Raw genomic sequence first — 19,217 nt, forward strand, 5'->3', positions numbered from 1 at the left:
AAGTTTGGACCCTTTGGGGCCCTTATTCCTAAACTGTTGATACCAAAACTCCCAAAATTAATACCAACCTTCCTTTTGTGGTCATAAACATTGTGTTTAAATTTCATTGATTTCTATTTACTTAAACTAAAGTTATGGTGCGAAAACCAAGAATAATGCTTATTTGGGCCCTTTTTTGGCCCCGAGTTCCTAAAATGTTGGGACCAAAACTTCCAAAATCAATCCCAACCTTCCTTTTGTGGTCATAAACCTGTTGGAACCAAAACTCCCAAAATAAATCCCAACCTTTCTTTTGTGCTCATAAACCATATGTCAAAATTTCATAGATTTCTATTAACTCAAACTAAAGTTATAGTGCGAAAACCAAGAAAATGCTTAATTGGGCCCTATTTGGCCCCTAATTCCTAAAATGTTGGGACCAAAACTCCCAAAATCAATCCCAACCTTCCTTTTGTGGTCATAAACCTTGTGTTAAAATTCCATAGATTTCTATTCACTTTTACTAAAGTTAGAGTGCGAAAACTAAAAGTATTCGGACGACGACGACGCCAACGTGATAGCAATATACGACGAAAATTTTTTCAAATTTTGCGGTCGTATAAAAATTCGTACAAAAATGGCTACAGAAGGGTACATAAACCTTAAACAGTGTTATTACATTGGAATATTTGGCAGTATAATGAAAAGAGTTATCTCCCTTTGTCTGTACAATTGTAGGTTAAAATATACTAATGAATACATACTAAGAGAACAGACAAGTCTAAAAAAAATGGGTTTATATTAATTCCAACAACCACCAATTGAAGGTAAATAATATATAGAAAAATAACATTACATAGCTTAAAAAAATTAATAGAAACTTTGAACATTGATCATTAATATCATATAGAAAAACAAATAGAACATTTTATTGTACACATTTCAATATAAAAATTTCTCTTTGAAGCAAATTATTTTTTTTCAAACTTAAATATAAAATAAAATCCACTAGAAGTCAAATTAAGGTGGTAGCATAACAAAATCTTTGTCTTTTTATCATTTTTCTTTTATGCTAATATTGATAAATATATATGTCATTTTGTCATATAGTTTAATTTTGCAGCACTTGCTTAAAATAATCCATTTCCTTAATTTTATCACATATACTGCAGAGTAAAATTCCAAGAAATAACTGGTTAAGCAAACCATATTGCACAAGTCCTTGTTTGCAGGGGGAAATTAAAGCTTTCAAAATTGAACTATCATAAAAATGAAAAGGCTACTTTTTAAGTATTTAAAAATTAAAGGTGATGGAAAATTGTAATACTGAATCATGAATAAATAAATATTATTTACAAAATATCTACCCAAAACCATATAATAGTCATTAATTTATATACAAAACATTGATTGTCTAACAAAATCAATAAAACACAAACATTTACATGTACTTGAATACAAATATATTATCTTAATCATGGTCATGACCATGCTTTGCAGTTTAAAAACATGAACAGATTAAGTTATCTTGACAGATTTTACAATTTTTTTAACTGGTTTTATTTTTCAATAAACTATTGACAGACACAAGTTATATCTTGCCTCTCTGTAATTTGATAGTATATTGAAAATGTTGAAAGCAAAATTGACACTTCTTTATCATGTAAACCATTGAAAATGTTCAAAGTCAACTTGACAATTCATGAATAAATGGGCAGGAGACGCAGTAGATTTGCTACTGGAAACAGCCTGCCCAAGCTTTTGGCTCAATGATTTCCTTAATGAATGACAAAATTTAATTCAAGATTTTAAAAGCTTTTGATCATAAATATTAATACATTTAATAAGTTATACATGAATATGGTAATATGTTCATTATCTTTTTATTGTGAAAAAATCATGATAAGGCAACTTATTTTACAGTGTTAAAACAATATTGTTACATATTTTATGGAATTTAATCATGAACCTGTTTATAAAGTGTTTAATCATGAACATGATTATGATTTTATACTGTTTAATCATGAACATGGTCGTGTTTTTACTGCTCGCTTCTGACAATCAACTCCACCCTGTACAACTTGTCTTTGTTTCTTCTGTACGCCATTCTGACAATCTGACCAGTCTCCCCACACACCAAAGAAGCAACGATCTGAAAGACATAAAAAGAACCATAATCATTTTATATCTCCAAGTCCTATACCTCTGAAATACCCTAAAGAATAAATTTGAAATCTGTCATCTGCTTTAGAAGATATTGTTTAACACTAAGCAGCTCTATATATTATATATATAATTGTCTAAACATCAGCCCAACAATGTATTATCTGTAAATTTCATTATTTGCTTTCCCAAATTTTTTGTCCTTCCTTAAACATATACAAAGCTTTACAAACACTTAAAGCTTTGGTTTCTTGTGAAGAGTTGTTTACAACATCTCCTTTTTTTGTATCCTTGAATTTATCTTGAATTTATCTTGAATGAATTAAAGAATGGAAAAGTGATGAAAAAGAGTATCCAAGAGTTTATAAATTTACTTAAGACGGTGCTGCTTCCTATGTGATGTCTAAATGCAGAAAACACATTTATAAAATGAGGCTTGCAGTAATATTTATTAAATTGTCATTGTATGTTTTTTTTACTTTTTTACCTAATAATTATTAATAAAGACATAACAAAGCAAACTAAAAATAGCATACCTTGACCATTAGCTCTTACGCAAGATCTATAAACTTTTTTCTCAGCTTTACATTTTTTAGGGTTACCAGATTTCAATGATTTGACCTTTGCTCTTTTATTCGTGACAGGATCACAGTTTTCCCAAGATCCCTTGTCATATATACAGCCTCCTACAAATATAAACAGATGTCATTATCATTTCTTTTTCCCAAGATTAAAACACAAGTCTCCTACAAATCTATGAATTATTGAGATTTGACACCTAAAGAAAAATATCATCATGATCATTGTATATACTTATGATTTTTGCTGTTTATAGTTTTTACCTCTTTTTTGTTTTTTTCTATCTGAAAGGGGTGAATAATATTTTACCCTATAATAGTTATCAAAAGTACTAGGATTATAATTTAGTACGCCAGACGCGCGTTTCGTCTACATAAGACTCATCAGTGACGCTCAAATGGAAATATTTATAAAGCCAAACAAGTACAAAGTTGAAGAGGATTGAGGATCAAAAATTCCAAAAAGTTGTGCCAAATATGGCTAAGGCTATAATCTTTGGTTAGCCATATCTCACATACATATTGATTTCAGGCAGAAACCAAAAGCAAAATAAAACTAGAGGCTCTAAAGAGCCTGTGTCGCTCACCTTGGTCTATGTGAATAGTAAACAAAAGATGCAGATGGATTCATGACAAAATTGTGTTTTGGTGATGGTGATGTGTTTGTAAATCTTAATTTACTAAACATTCTAGCTGCTTACAATTATCTCTATCTATAATTGACATGGCCCAGTAGTTTCAAAGGAGAAGATTTTTTTAAAAGATTACTAAGATTTACGAAAAAATGGTTAAAACTTGACTATAAAGGGCAATAACTCCTAAAGGGGTCAACTGACAATTTCTGTCATGTTGACTATAAATCTTACTTTGCCAACATTTATTGTATTTTAAAGTTTATCTCTATCTATAATAATATTCAAGATAATAACCAAAAGCAGCAAAATTTCCTTAAAAATACCAGTTCAGGGGCAGCAACCCAACAACAGGTTGTCCGATTCATCTGAAAATTTCAGGGCAGAGAGATTTTGACCTGATAAACAATTTTACTTCATGTAAAATTTGCTGTAAATGCTTTGGTTTTTGATTTATAAGCCCAAAACTGAATTTTACCCCTATGTTCTATTTTTAGCAGTGGCGGCCATCTTGGTTGGTTGGCCAGGTCACACCACACAATTTTTCAACTAGATACCCAAATGATAGTTGTGGCCAAGTTTGGTTGAATTTGGCCCTGTTGTTTAAGAGGAGAAGATTTTTATAAAAGATTACTAAGATTTATGAACTAGAGGCTCTAAAGAGCCTGTGTCGCTCACCTTAGTCTATGTGCATATTAAACAAAGGACACAAATGGATTCATGACAAAATTGTATTTTGGTGATGGTGATGTGTTTGAAGTTCTTACTTTACTGAACGTTCTTGCTTCTTACAATTATATCTATAATGAACCTTGCCCATTAGTAACAGAGAAAAATATTTGGTAAAAATTTACATAAATTTACCGAATTAATGAAAATTGTTAAAAATTGACTATAAAGGGTAATAACTCCTTAAGGGGTCAATTGACCATTTAGGTCATGTTGACTTATTTGTAGATCTTACTTTGCTGAACATTATAATTGCTGTTTACAGTTTATCGATATCTATAATAGTATTCAAGATAATAACCAAAAACGGCAAAATTTCTTTAAAAATTACTAATTGGAGGGCAGCAAGCCAACAACCGATTGTCCAATTCATCTGAAAATTTCAGGGCAGATAGATATTGACCTGATAAACATTTTTATCCCATGTCAAATTTCCCCAAAATGCTTTGGTTTTTGAGTTATAAGCCAAAAACTGCATTTTACCCCTATATTCTATTTTTAGCCGTGGCGGCCATCTTGGTTGGTTGACCGGGTCATGCCACACATTTTTTAAACTAGATACCCCAAAGATGATTGTGGCCAAGTTTGGATTAATTTGGCTCAGTAGTTTCAGAGGAGAAGATTTTTGTAAAAGATTACTTAGATTTATGAAAAATGGTTAAAAATTGACTATAAAGGGCAATAACTCCTAAAGGGGTCAACTGACCATTTCGGTCATGTTGAATTATTTGTAAATCTAACTTTGCTGAACATTATTACTGTTTACAGTTTATCTCTATCTATAATAATATTCAAGATAATAACCAAAAACAGCAAAATTTCCTCAAAATTACCAATTCAGGGGCAGCAACCCAACAACAGGTTAACCGATTCATCTGAAAATTTCAGGGCAGATAGATCTTGACCTGATAAACATTTTAACCCCCATGTCAGATTTCCTCTAAATGCTTTGGTTTTTTAGTTATAAGCCAAAAACTGCATTTTACCCCTATGTTCTATTTTTAGCCGTGGCGGCCATCTTGGTTGGATGACCGGGTCATGCCACACATTTTTAAACTAGATACCCCAATGATGATTGTGGCAAAGTTTGGTTTGATTTGGCCCAGTAGTTTCAGAGGAGAAGATTTTTGTAAAAGCTAACGCCGGACGCCGGACGCCGGACGCCGGACGCCGGACGCCGGACGCCAAGTGATGAGAAAAGCTCACTTGGCCCTTTGGGCCAGGTGAGCTAAAAAGAATATTGTTTCAATGGGACACAGATGCCCTAGCTTGTAAATAAACAAAAATGCATCAGGTCTTCATTTATAACATCCATTATGAACTTGAGAATGATGTCAGTGTAACACAACTAAAACTCAAGCTTGATCAGTAGTTGGTGGTATTAAGCATTGTGTATTAAAGATTCATAACATTTACCTGAAGCAAAACTAAAATTAAAGTTTGATTGGGAACCAGCAAAGGAGTATGGCCACGAAGGGTTAAAAACAGCCCTGTCTCAGAAATGGACGAAATTACTGCAGCAGGATCACTTACTAGTGTAGTTCATAAATGATAACCTTTAAGCTTGTAACTGTGTTTGTATAAGTTTCCAGAGCATCAGAAAAGACCAGGGTAAAATGGTATTTTAGCCATTTTCGCGTAACATAAAAAGTTTTTTTCATCAACGTTGTAGTAACTTTAGAATCAGTTCACTACAATATTTTTTAAACAAACTATTTGTTGAACCTCGTCCATTTTTTTTTTTTTTTAAACTTTATTTACAGAAACTTACTAATATTAAAGTTTAAGCTGCACATAAGCGCTTCACTAAAGTTTTGTATGAGTGGCCTGTATACTCGTTTTCTAACCGGAAATTCAAAAAACTGAAATTGCAGAGACCATGTAAACAAACATAATTCTTTAGTACAGATTAAATTAAAAGTGATGAATGATTTAAAAACATATCAGCAATGAATGTCTTATATTGAGCAGAAGGAATTCAGATTAAAAGCTGTAAAAAACTTGTCGAACAATGAACAGTTGTAAAAATGTATAAGGATAGAACTTGATCACACCATATCGTCTTATTTGTATATATTAAGGAACGAAACCTGTGATTCACTTTAACACACAAAACTGCATTTTCTAGTAAAGAAGTCAAAGATGATAACACAGATTAAGAAAACAGTGTGTATAGACAATATGTAGCATGACATGTACTTCATAATCATAGAACACATTATAGTTGTACATAAGTCATCAGACGAAAGAACCACATGTGCACTCATCATTCTCATTACGGAGGAATAGGATGCTTTCTGTGTTACATGTTTATTTTTCGTTCATTGTTGTGTACTTAAATAAGGCGGTTAATTTTCTTGTTTGAATTGTTTAATTTGTAATTTCATGGCCTTTCATAGCTGACAATGCTGTATGGGCTTTACTCATTGTTGAAGGCAGAACGGTGATTTAACGTTGTTAATTATTTTTTCGTTTGGTCTCTTGACAAGAGCTGTCTGACATTGGTATTCATACCACATCTGTTGTTATGCCCCATCTATGATAGTAGAGGGGCATTATTTTTGCTGGTCTGTGGGTCTGTTTGTCCGTTAAGTCTGTTGTTCTGTTTTTCTGTTTGTCCCGCTTCAGGTTAAAGGTTTTGGTCAAGGTAGTTTTTGATGAAATTGAAGTCAAATCAAGTTGAAACGTAGTGCACATGTTCCATATGATATGATCTTTCTAATTTTAATGCCAAATTAGAGTGTTGACCCAAATTGCATGATCCACTTAACATATAAAATGATAGTGCGAATGGGGCATCCGTGTACTATGGACACATTCTTGTTTATATTTATTCTCAAATCAACATGTAGAATTAAACATATGAATGAACGATAGTTTAATTAAATTCTGCCATTTAACATTACTGATCATATTATAAAGTACTACTCTCTTCCATTGTATCTAAAGCCCATGAAATATTTAGTCACCTGTAAAAGTTGAAATAAAATTCATTCAATTGGTTTAATGAATCCTTTTTATAATTTCCAAGAACTTTTTTGCTAGACAAATTAATAGTTTTAAGGCAGTGGCCGCTGACAAAATTGAAAAATATGCTTAGCTAGTTTGTTCAGAAAAAAAAAATCAGTTTTTGTTCAGAAAAGTTTGAGGTAACTTGTGACAGTAACCTAACAATGATAGAACTATTATTTTTATCTTAAACTACATTCTGCTCACTTTCGTTGCTGGCATTATGTAACAGTATCTTTAAGAAAAGCTCTTCAACTTGCGACTCTATCATCCTGATCATGTTTGCTTCCCAGATTGCGTCTTTTATTCTGTCGATAGCTGGACGTTTAACAGTCATCCATCATGATGAGATAAACAACACATTTTAGTTAAATGGTGGTATTCTTTGATATCCAATATTTTTTATTTTCTCTTTTCCCAAAAAATGATCGAAAATGAAAAAAAATAGGTGCGTTTCAATTCATTATTGTACATTATTGTAACTTAACATGATATATGATTGATAGTTGTTTGGGGAACGTCTAGTGGCAAATACTTCATGCATATTAATGACGGAGAGCAATTAAGATACTTTATTTCAAACAGGAAACAATGAAATTGGATATTTTGTCATAAGATAAAAGGAGGGGGTGTTATAATAGATAAATTGTTATGCGTTTACTTTTCTACATTGGCTAGAGATATAGGGGAAGAGTTGAGATCTCATAAACATGTTTAACCCCGCCCCAATTTTGCGCCTGTCCCATTTGTCAGGAGCCTCTGGCCTTTGTTAGTCTTGTATGATTTTTAATTATAGTTTTTTGTGTATAATTTGGAGTTTAGTATGACGTCCATTATCACTGTACTTAGGTATACTTATTTTTTAAGGGGCCAGCTGAAGGACGCCTTCGGGTGCGGGAGTTTCAAAAACTGTGCAATATGATATACCAATTCTCGTGTGATTTCTTACATCTCTTGTCCTATGATTTTCAATGTATATTATTGTTAAAAGTTCTGCAATTTATTTTCACCAAATGTTAACTGGGCATTCTCAATCGAAAAATGCGGACGTGAAAGAAAGCACTTCATCAAACCGTCAACATGGAGATTAAATTCCACAGAGGCTACATTTCACTGATTTAGCCTTTATAAAACAAATTTAATATGTGTATCTATAAAAAGAACATTTGTATTGAATTCTAATGTTGGCACCCAATTATTATCTGCTGAATGTAGAATTTTACGGAGAAAAACTACCGCTCAAATTTAAAACTCCTATTTTCATTTCAACTTTGCATAGCAAAGACCAGGCTAATTACAAATAACTTGGAAATGAATGTTAAAAATAATTTACAAATTTAAGATATTATTTCCATGCATCAATTTGTCTTTTTTGTCCAATAAAACAGATATAAGGATGTATATATATGTATTATGTCTGTGTTTCAAACCCTCGCTGGATCAGTGGTTAACGAAGATTTGCTAAAAATAAAGCTGTCTTCTTTTTAGTTTGTAATAGATAAATAATAAAAAAATAATCATAGCATTTATTTCTTTTTACCACATATTTTGCAATTGTCCAAGATCTTGGTACAGTTAATTGAATTATTTGTCAGAGAATGTAACGTATCTCAGAAATGGCGACGTTGAATCAGGATTTACTTGTTAACAAAAGTTAGATTTTCGATGTGGCCTCTACCACGCTAAATGTTGTTGCAAACTGAGTCAAAATGTCAAACAATTCAAATAAGAGTGAAATTATTTTGGTCGAGGCCTTTGGCCACTGGAACTTCAACTAGGAAGTGTCAAATTCTTAAAGAATTTGGACAAGAATTTGGACATTTTGAGCGTTCTGGTTCGATTCGGAGTATTACTTCACATTAATGACGTCACAAAAATATGATTTTATACTATAATAAAAAATAACAATATACATTGATGTGTTTTAGCTCTTCAGGATCCTCCTTATTTCACTTTTATTTTTTGTCACCTCACAGGGCCAAAATCGGCACATTGTGGCCATACTCCTTTTGCAATTTTTTCATTTTTAAAAGGACACATTAAGTCCAGAACAGCTTAAGGACAACAGCCATATATGGAACTTGATGTGTGTTTGGTGATAATAAGCATTATGTATAATTTCATAACACTTGGTTGAGGCAAACGTATAATTTCATAACACTTGGTTGAGGCAAACTAAAGTTATAGAGTGCAGATTAAATGACAAATTTTGAATTTTATCATTTATAAAGGGACAAAACTCAAGGATGGTGAAAGTGAAACCACCCTTACTGGAACTTGATCTGTGTTTGGTGATTTTTAGCTTCAAGTATTAGTTATACATTTACAGTTGAGGCAAACTAAAACTAGAGAGCAGAAATGACAAATTGAGTATTTTATCATTTATAAAGGACTCAAGGACAGCGAGAGTGAAGCTACCCTTATTTTTACTTGAAATGTGTTTAGTGATATTAAGCATTGTGTATAAGACTCATAGCATTAGGCTGACGCAAACTAAAATTAGAGAATGGAATCTAATTTTGGGAAGTACAGACAGACAAGCGTTTAACTTAATGCCTCCTCCACCGCAGCTTGGGCGTAACAATCTTTCATAAGGATCTTTCAGTTCAAGTTTAGTTGACTGGTTTCTAAGAAGAAGATTTTCTAGAATTTCCATAGATGACTATGACGGAAACCAAGAAATGGCAATATAGCCATGATATAATTGGCATGTGAAATAAATATTATGATACAATTATTAAAATCATTTTTATAACTTCCACAATAGAGGGTCCTCTGTAGATTTGTCATTCTTTTGTTCCTGTTATGTACTCATCATTGTGTAAGTCAGATGTGATCTTTTGACAATGAAATTAGTTTAAAACCATCCATTTATGATATAATCTGTCAGTTTTTGATATAATGATAAAAAATGCTAACCAAAGTTAATGACTCAATTAGTTGTGTAATTGAAGTCAATAATTATCATGATTCTAGACAAGTTTTTATTTTAATTTTATGAATTTATTAATAATTTCTGTAATAATTATTGTCAATTTTTTTTATTTTGTTTGAAAGACGTACTTAAGATGTACTTAATTAACCAAATAGTACATGATTAGTTTTCTATTATTTCTGCATTGTTCAAGATAGTTCTGGTTTTGTTAAGATGATTTTTCGAGTACGTAAAAGGTGAAGTGCCTTTAGGTCTTTATATACAAAGAAAAATATAAATATATTATGCGTCAAGTAGAGGTTAAAGAAGTCATTAATAGTGACGGACAATCGTTTAGCGCAATTATTGTCAACATGGTCAATTTTCTATTGAATTCAGAATTCTTTCAAAAAATAAAAACTATACTTACTCAACAAAATGTTTAAATATGTTGTGTTAATAAAACTACATTTGGAATAAAGGATGGGTGTACAGAATAAAGACTTATAGACCAAATGTACATAATAAAGAGGCAAAAAAAACCCTTAAAGAATGGAGAAAACTAGGTTAAAAAAAATAAAAAATAGAAAATAATGGGGTAATAAAACTTCAAGAAAAGATCAGAATAACAGAGAAAATTTATAAAGATTAGAGAGTGTGAGAAATTAAATAATACACAAGAAATGAAAAAAACCCATTCAGACCCTCATAAAAGTGAATAATCTGAAAGTTTGATTCTGCTGTCATGTGATATACTGGTTATATAAATACAGCTGTAGTTATTACTTACGGAAAATATGTTGACACCTCATTAAACCATTTATTACATTATTTTTTTATACAAATATACATAATTAAGTGTTTGTAATTTTGGTATATCATTTATCTTTTTTGCTGTCTTTTTTTCAATCGTTAAAATTTTTCAGGATTCTAGCCAAAAACACAAGAAATAGGTTAACCTTTTCTTTAAATGGCAATATCTCCATATATAACTGATGAAGGTGAGGCTTTTGAGGCTTAGTGATAAAACAATTCCTCCTCTCATATATCACTGCTCAATTGAACTCCAAAAGTAAAGATATCCCTGTCCCAAACTTTTACACTTACTTGAAGTTCTGAATGGGGTTTTACAGAAGAGAATACATTGGGGCAAAACTACAGAAAAATGGCACAAAGAAATAAAGAATAGTGAAAAATAGGTCAAGCAATAAAGAATAGTGAAAAATAGGTCAAGCAATAAAGAATAGTGAAAAATAGGTCAAACAATAAAGAATAGTGAAAAATAGGTCAAACAATAAAGAATAGTGAAAAATAGGTCAAGCAATAAAGAATAGAGAAAAATAGGTCAAGCAATAAAGAATAGTGAAAAATAGGTCAAGCAATAAAGAATAGTGAAAAATAGGTCAAACAATAAAGAATAATGAAAAATAGGTCAAGCAATAAAGAATAGTGAAAAATAGGTCAAACAATAAAGAATAGAGAAAAATAGGTCAAGCAATAAAGAATAGTGAAAAATAGGTCAAACAATAAAGAATAGAGAAAAATAGGTCAAGCAATAAAGAATAGTGAAAAATAGGTCAAACAATAAAGAATAGTGAAAAATAGGTCAAGCAATAAAGAATAGTGAAAAATAGGTCAAACAATAAAGAATAGTGAAAAATAGGTCAAGCAATAAAGAATAGTGAAAAATAGGTCAAACAATAAAGAATAGAGAAAAATAGGTCAAGCAATAAAGAATAGTGAAAAATAGGTCAAACAATAAAGAATAGAGAATAAAGCAGTTCTAAGATTTAAAGAATAGAAAGTATTGAGTGAACAAAAAATATCAAGAATAAGGAAATAAAATTGAGAATGGAAATGGGGAATATGTCAAAGAGAAACAACTAAAATGACCAAAGAGCAGACAAACAGCCAAAGGCCACCAATGGGTCTTCAACGCAGCGAGAAAATCCCTCGGCTGACCTACCTATTTATAACATGAAATGAACATTACTCCCCATACCCAAACCTCTATAAAAAATAAGAACCCTGCGATTGCCTCATAAAACAAATCTCCTAAAATAAATTAAGTTTATATCAATCAAAAAATATATTCTGCAGCATTTTGAATGAAATATAGCAATATTAGATAAAGCTGTCACGAAACATCATCCATCAATCCACATCGGTTAGTTTCCACATCATCCATCAATCCACACCGTTTAGTTTCCGATGAATTGTTTCCTTATAGTTCATGACATAATATGATAACATTGATTTAAAAAACTATCATATAACAGAATATTATCAGATCAAATGGTGATTTCTCATCAAAAATCTTCAATCATCTACATTTTTATTTAGTTCTATTTTTATTTTCAGTTCTAATCTAAAATAAGAACAGTTTTGTAAGGCTTCAATCAGATAAAAATATCATATGTTATTGACACAATTCCCATGATAACTTAATTTTCAACATTCTCTAAGTTTATATTTAGAAATAAAAACTCTTTCAAATTTATGCATAAAAATTTTAATTGAATTTATTGGTATGTGCATTCATCATGTTCATTATTTAGAAATAATGATTCCCCAATTTTATGGAAGTGAACACAAAACCTCATTTATCTATCATTTTCTAAGTAGAAATAAGTGTGGACACAGAGAAAAGTCTTGAACCTGTTAAATGATTTCATCAGAAGAAAATAAGACATATAAAAAAGAGTGACAATTTTACGAGTGTTATATCAGAATAAAACTCTTGTAACTGTGAACAAATTAATGCAGTGAGTGTAGATTTTAAAATTTACAAACCTTCCTCTGATAAATTTATATTCTTCTTACCTTTTATTTTCTTTATTTTATTCCGTCCACGACATTTTTTGGTCAATGTTCGTACTGGTTCACACATATCTCTGCTTTTTTTCTTTAATTTATCAACTCTTTCTGTAAATCCATTTACACACGGTCCATACTTTCCTGTGGTGTATTTACAAGCTGTAACAAAACATATAAAACATACATTTCATTTAAAGTACCCATTGTCACTCAGGCTTCAACTGCATTATTTTAATCCCCCCTCCCCTCTGTTGGTTTACATTTCACTTTTGCCCATTTCAATTTAACTCACCTTAGAATTTGTTAAAAAAAAAAATGAAAAGTTTATAATGGTAAATATTTTTTTCAATTCATAGTTTTTAGTTAAAGCAAATTGAACAAGAGTTATTTCCGTTTAGTCCCCATGTTTTGAACCTTATTGTCAGCCAAACTCAACTTGTTATACTGACTGTCACTTCTTGACTTTAAAAACACATTTTATGTCTTCAAGACTTTAAATGTTATTCTGTTAATTATGCTTAAATCATTTCTACGATCTTCAGTTGCTAATAGAATGCTATAGAAACTTTTACCCACAAATGGACATGCTTACATGATAGTTTACTAACGTTTTTTACACTTCTTGGTTAATATTTTTGTTGAAGGACATTCTTTCATTTCTCCTGATTTCAAGGTCATAGTCATCTTTATGGTATCCGTGGTGATATCACATTCACTCCACGGACCAACTTCATATTTACATTTATCTAAAAAAGAAAAAAAGCCAGGAAAATTTAATATTGGTATTGCAAATGTTTTCAAAATGTAATAGATCTTGAGTCACACAGTTAAACAAAAAGGAGCCTTAATTAGTATACAATAAATCACATATAGCGCAGACTTTAAATAAAAAAAAAAACGGGGAGGGGGGGGGGGGGGGTTCAGTCTGTATAAAATCAACTTCGAACATAATCTGGCTGCATAATTATGCTCTATGAATTTACAGATAATTTTCCCAAAAACTGTACTATTATTATGTAATTTTGGAAAAAAAATCACTGCACAGCTGACTTTTCAAACGAAAGCATGATTCCAAAACAAAATTCTAAAATGTGTTTTTAAATTTATTTATTTTTCAATGATGATCGATCGATGAACTCCTGCAATGAAGATCAGATAAAAGCAAATTTCATTTAATATCTTTTTCAAACATTCTATATCCTTTATCATAATTCATAATTAAATTACAGTTATCTGGTAATATTGTCTTCAAAAACATATAAAAATTACTGGTTTTCAAATTTTTGAGTTTATATATAGGAATACGACCGCAATCTAAATGAATGTATTAAAATCCAGAAAAGCTGACTTTAATGTATGCACAAATTAAAAAAAAGTGTCATTATCACTAACATACAGTTTGCAGGGGCGGACCAGCCATTTTAAAAGGGGGGGGGTCCTAACCCAGGACAAAACAATGGGGGGGGGGGGGGGGTTCCAACCCCTGAAACCCTCCCCTGGATCTGCCACTGTTTTGAGAACCAAACACTATTTGTATAATGAAAACAAGAGAGAGAATTTTAAAGACACCAATTTTAATAGTTCTTATTATAATGATCCTGTAGTTAACTGTATCAAACAGTTTGTCAACACTATAAAGCCTTTGTAATCTTTGGGTTCCCGACTTATTGAAATTGAAAAATATTACATGCACCACCAATTGAAAAATCCAATTTCAGATTTTTTTTTACCAATTCTCATCAATCATATCTTTTGCAACTTATTCCATAATAAAATAGACATAGAATTCTCAAGTCTGTTTTTTGTTGTTATTATTTGTCAAAATAAAGTATTACCATTCTGTTCATTGTCAAATTGCCAAATGATTTATACATATACAACTGCCTTGGGAAATCAGCTTTCAATTGTTCTATAAATTATTATTTAGTTAGGTATATATAAATATATGGAGCGGATGTTTAGACTGGATTTAATCCAAACTAAAATTTTCCATAGATAATATATAGACATAAAATTTAGAATGGAAAGGGGGAATATGTCAAAGAGACAACAACCGGACCAGAGTACTAAATGACAGCCAAAAGGCCATCAATGGGTTTTTAACGCAGCATGGAAATCCTGCACCCAGAGGTGGTCATCATCTGGTCCCTATATCCCTAAATCAAAATGTGTACTACTTCAGTGAAAATGGACACAATACTAATATTCAAAACATAAAAATGAACTAAAATTTAAAAATACCTTACAATTAAGACTTACAAAGGATAAAAGCTCCTGAGTTGGGAGGGCGCACGATAGCATACATTAATATGTGGTGGAAATTTTATGCAAAGCTGCGTTGTAAAAGATAAAGTGAAGGACACTTTAAGTTACTTAAACAAATCAGATCTAATATCATAGCAATGTAAAATACACTTAAAACACCATCACTTAATTCATTCCTTAGTCATTTTCAAGTGTTTCAAGTAAGTTTTGGTTTGGGGTCAACATCTTCACATATTTTATGAAAGCTTTGCAGTACTTTGGGTGCAATCAACAATATCTTTCTATTGTGTAATATTTTGAAGGACCATACATAAGTGACCCTTTAAGTGGTGGTAAAGTTGATAAATAATCTTGTAAAAACTAGATACCACTGGTATCAGAATTTCTTTCGTTTATTAAGTGTAATTTTAACATACTGTAAATTCAGAAATTATTTATTTATTAAGCAGGTACCAGTACATATATCCGACATCAAGAATGCCAGTTCTTAATTCTTATTGTGTCATACTCATCCAGTCGCATTATTCACATTATTAATTGAAACCTCGCAATAATATTTGAATTTACAGTAATAAAAGAGTATGAATGTATTGCAACCCCTCTGCCCCCCCAGTAATTTATAATTAAAATGTGTTTTGCTGCAATTTAAAGTTTGATTTTTAGCACAGTTAGATGAGGATTGACTCTCAATATCTGCCACCCTCAAATATTATATCCCAGATTGTGACAGGCATTAACAGTATGTGATCCAATAAACCATACATCAAGTTTGAAAATGTGGCTCCAAATTTCAAGACACTCCTCTCTTTCACCAACTGCCATTTAGCATCAATATTACATAAGCATGTATATATATGATTACTAGGTATGAAGTATGCACTTTAGTAACTCTACAAGGGCATGTACTAAAAGGTTGAGTGGAGTGGAGTGGAGTGATGGAGTGGAGTGGAGTGTTGGAGTGGAGTGTTGGAGTGGAGTCATGGAGTGAAATATACTTAATATATCCAAAAATCAATATCAATTTAAAAATCATTTATAATTCTTTTTTTTTTTTTAAATTGCAGCACACAATGATTTTATAATATTTCATTTGACATATTTGATTATTCATCAGAAATGGACAATTCCAATGTTTTGGGTAGCATTTTATGACAGCTTAGATGATTTTAACCAATTCATAAGATATTTTTCTATGAAATTCAAAAAAAAAATAATCCTAGAATATGTTTCAACCTTCAACTGCATTCATGTTCATTATACCAATATAATTCAAAGACATGATTCAACTAAGCAGCCATTCCATCTTACTTTCATAGCTGGAATAATAGGAAAATAATTCGGCTGTGGACAATCATTTTCAAATAAACATAGAAATGTTCCAAATGATCTTGTGTTAAAAAGATATGATCATAGAAATTTATTTAAGTCCAAGATCTATAATCTTGAAACAATCTGTTCCTCTACCAAAAACATCTTTTCATTTAAATGGTGACTGTGCAAGAAAAAAAGATCCTTCGTTTGAATTCTAAAACTTTAATCCACAATGAAATAAAACAAAGTTTATCAGATGAGCATTTGCTTTTACTAGAATCGCTCGGAATTCAACATTAAATGATTAGCACAATAGATAAAGTCTTCATTTTACAATAAAATTTGTTGAAAATGTTTTCATTATATACTTATATTTGTCTTGTTTTCATAATATGCAGAACATATAATGTGTGTTTTGTACTGATTCAACATCTGTTGATTTTGTCAAATTAATCAAAAACAACAACATTTCTCGTATATTAAAGTTATTTGGTTTCTGAGGTTATAGTTATGACAGTTTTATGGGTTCTATGGGCAGGCGATTGTGGCTAGATATATTTTCCTTATCTATATTTTTAATTGAAAGAAACAAACTATTTTAAATATTAAAGTCATTAGATTAACATGTATGATACAATTGATAACAAAATAATTTTTTTTTATCATAAGCACTATGTGTATTTTTATAAACATTTTGTGAGCTCATCCAAGATTAATTTTAACTGCATAGATTACTAGGCCTTTGTTTTCCCCCTTTTTATTAGAAATACACTACAATTCAGGACAGTAAAATAAATTACATGATAAACAACATTATCCCCCTCCATCTCAGCTGTCATATAAATGCTACCAAAAACGTGTTCCAACTTTGATGAAAATATACCAAAAACGTGTTCCAACTTTGATGAATATATAATAAAAAAAAAATGATATGTTAAGTATATTCACTCCAACACTCCACCACTCCACTCCAATACTCCACCCCACTCCACCTTTTAGCACATGCCCTCTACAAGAGATATGGATATCTTGTATTGATTTTTCATCTGGAATATTTATCTATGATCTCCCATGAGAAAATTTTCCCTAGAATACAATAAATATTCATCACTTTATGTATATTCCTATTAATTTAGTATAAGAATTTCAAGTATTCTGAGAGTTTTTGTTTACTCTGATGCAGCAACGAGTCCACGAAAAGCTGATTAACGTTATCATAATGCATTCATCGACTTATTGACATTACAAAACACACATCAGAAGAACCAATTATACAAAATAAAAACAATACACATTTCATCTACAAGAACCAATTAGCCCAAGTTGTTTTTGCACAAAACTTTAATGGCAGTATAATTAAAGGTCACAGAAAAGCCCATGGGAAAGCAAGTTTGACCTTCACAAGTACCTGACATTTAACTATCATCAATGCATGCAGCAATTTGCACATTGTATCTTGCCAAGTATTGTAGATGATCATATATGCATTTGATAATTGTATAAGATTATGATACTACAGTGTGTCGCATCCAGAACTCTCAAAAAGGCGGTTGGTCCTGGATAGGTGTTAGTAGTGTTTATTATAAAGTGCTTCTGCTATATAGTTCAAATGTTTTTTTAAAAACCATGACTAACATGCTGTAATAATTTTACCAGTCAAGATTCTACTTCGTCGAAATTATCTCCCCATTACGCCAGTTCATTTTCACAATCGTAGAAATGGAAACCATTGTAGGGAGGACGAGTTGACAATTTTCCTCTTGAAAACCGATAAATTTATCCACATAGCACCATTACAATCCTTATATGTCAGTTGTATTTTAAAAGACAAATGTATCTACTAGCTAATGAGCATGCATCAGTTAATGATCTTGCCTGCATTGATTCAATTTAAATCTATTGTCTCGATCTGATCGGTAATTTTTTGTCAGGTGGAATTTTCGAAAATTCTTAAACATTTAAAAAAGTTCTCATTAAATATTTCGTGGAAGGGCAGACTCAAAATTTTCAGTGGTTGAATATTATTAACCCTAGTTATCACACACAAAAAAATATATTTTTTCGAAAATATGCCATTTCAATCCAACTTAAAAGACTGTCGTCAAGTACTTTTAGTAAAAAAAATAGCTATTCGAACACACCTCCTCTGTTTTTGTGATTCATTAGATAGGTATTTCACTTGACCCATATATTTCATCTTTTCGTACTGTGATTTTTTTATGTTATAAAGTCAACCCAAATATAAAAATGATAGAATCTGAAGCGAGATGATATATCAAATACTTTTGCTTTGTACGTTTTAAAGACAAAATATACACCTCAAACACGCCCTAATATAAAAAGGTGCACTTGATTTTCTCTTTTCGATACAATTTTTACCCATTGTTTGGAATTTTTTCTTGAGTCACATAGTGGAAGGGCAGACACGAAAATTACTGAACTAATAGATTGATATGTTCTCCGTCCATGTTTTTTTTTTTTAAATCGGAGGTTATGCATTTTCTACATCTAACTTGATAGATACCCATGTCGTTGACTTGATATCTAACTTTTCTGCATTACTATGTAATAGATAAATTGAAAACTTATGCAAATGGTGTTTTTAAAATAATTAAAACACTTCGTAATTGAAAAGAAAATTGTTGTTTTATTTGTTTGTTTTAACTTTTTTTTTTTTTTATTATAGTAAACATTACAGTAAGCATTTATTGCCTTCTCTAACAAAGAGCTTTGATTCTTTTGTTCTATTTCAATTGGGTTTCCGCCTGATACACTTTACTCCTAAAGTAATATCACCTTTACATTTTCATGACTTTAGTC

The 19,217-nt window shown here is 30.9% G+C and overlaps 1 protein-coding gene across 1 annotated transcript; it reads right to left on the reverse strand.

Annotated features, from left to right (window-relative positions):
- Window positions 1-1,548: 1,548 nt before the first annotated feature.
- LOC134686025 (uncharacterized) lies at window positions 1,549-13,567 on the reverse strand. The gene is made up of 4 exons (XM_063545727.1): window positions 13,430-13,567; window positions 12,828-12,980; window positions 2,679-2,828; window positions 1,549-2,131 (listed from the first exon to the last, which is right to left on the reverse strand). Exons 1-4 carry the CDS (start codon window positions 13,503-13,505, stop codon window positions 2,001-2,003), a joined length of 510 nt encoding a protein of 169 aa, XP_063401797.1. The 5' UTR covers window positions 13,506-13,567; the 3' UTR covers window positions 1,549-2,000.
- Window positions 13,568-19,217: the final 5,650 nt, after the last annotated feature.

The sequence above is a fragment of the Mytilus trossulus genome, chromosome 10 (assembly GCF_036588685.1).
Source record: "Mytilus trossulus isolate FHL-02 chromosome 10, PNRI_Mtr1.1.1.hap1, whole genome shotgun sequence".
In the NCBI taxonomy this organism is placed as follows: domain Eukaryota; kingdom Metazoa; phylum Mollusca; class Bivalvia; order Mytilida; family Mytilidae; genus Mytilus; species Mytilus trossulus.

Coding starts and splice junctions, on each gene's coding strand:
- LOC134686025 (XM_063545727.1), bottom strand. CDS start 13,505: ATGACTATGACCTTGAAATCAGGAGAAATGAAAGAATGTCCTTCAACA. Junction 2,829..12,827: donor TAAAATAAAGAAAATAAAAG/GTAAGAAGAATA, acceptor TTATATTTGTAG/GAGGCTGTATATATGACAAG. Junction 2,132..2,678: donor CGTAAGAGCTAATGGTCAAG/GTATGCTATTTT, acceptor TATGTCTTTCAG/ATCGTTGCTTCTTTGGTGTG.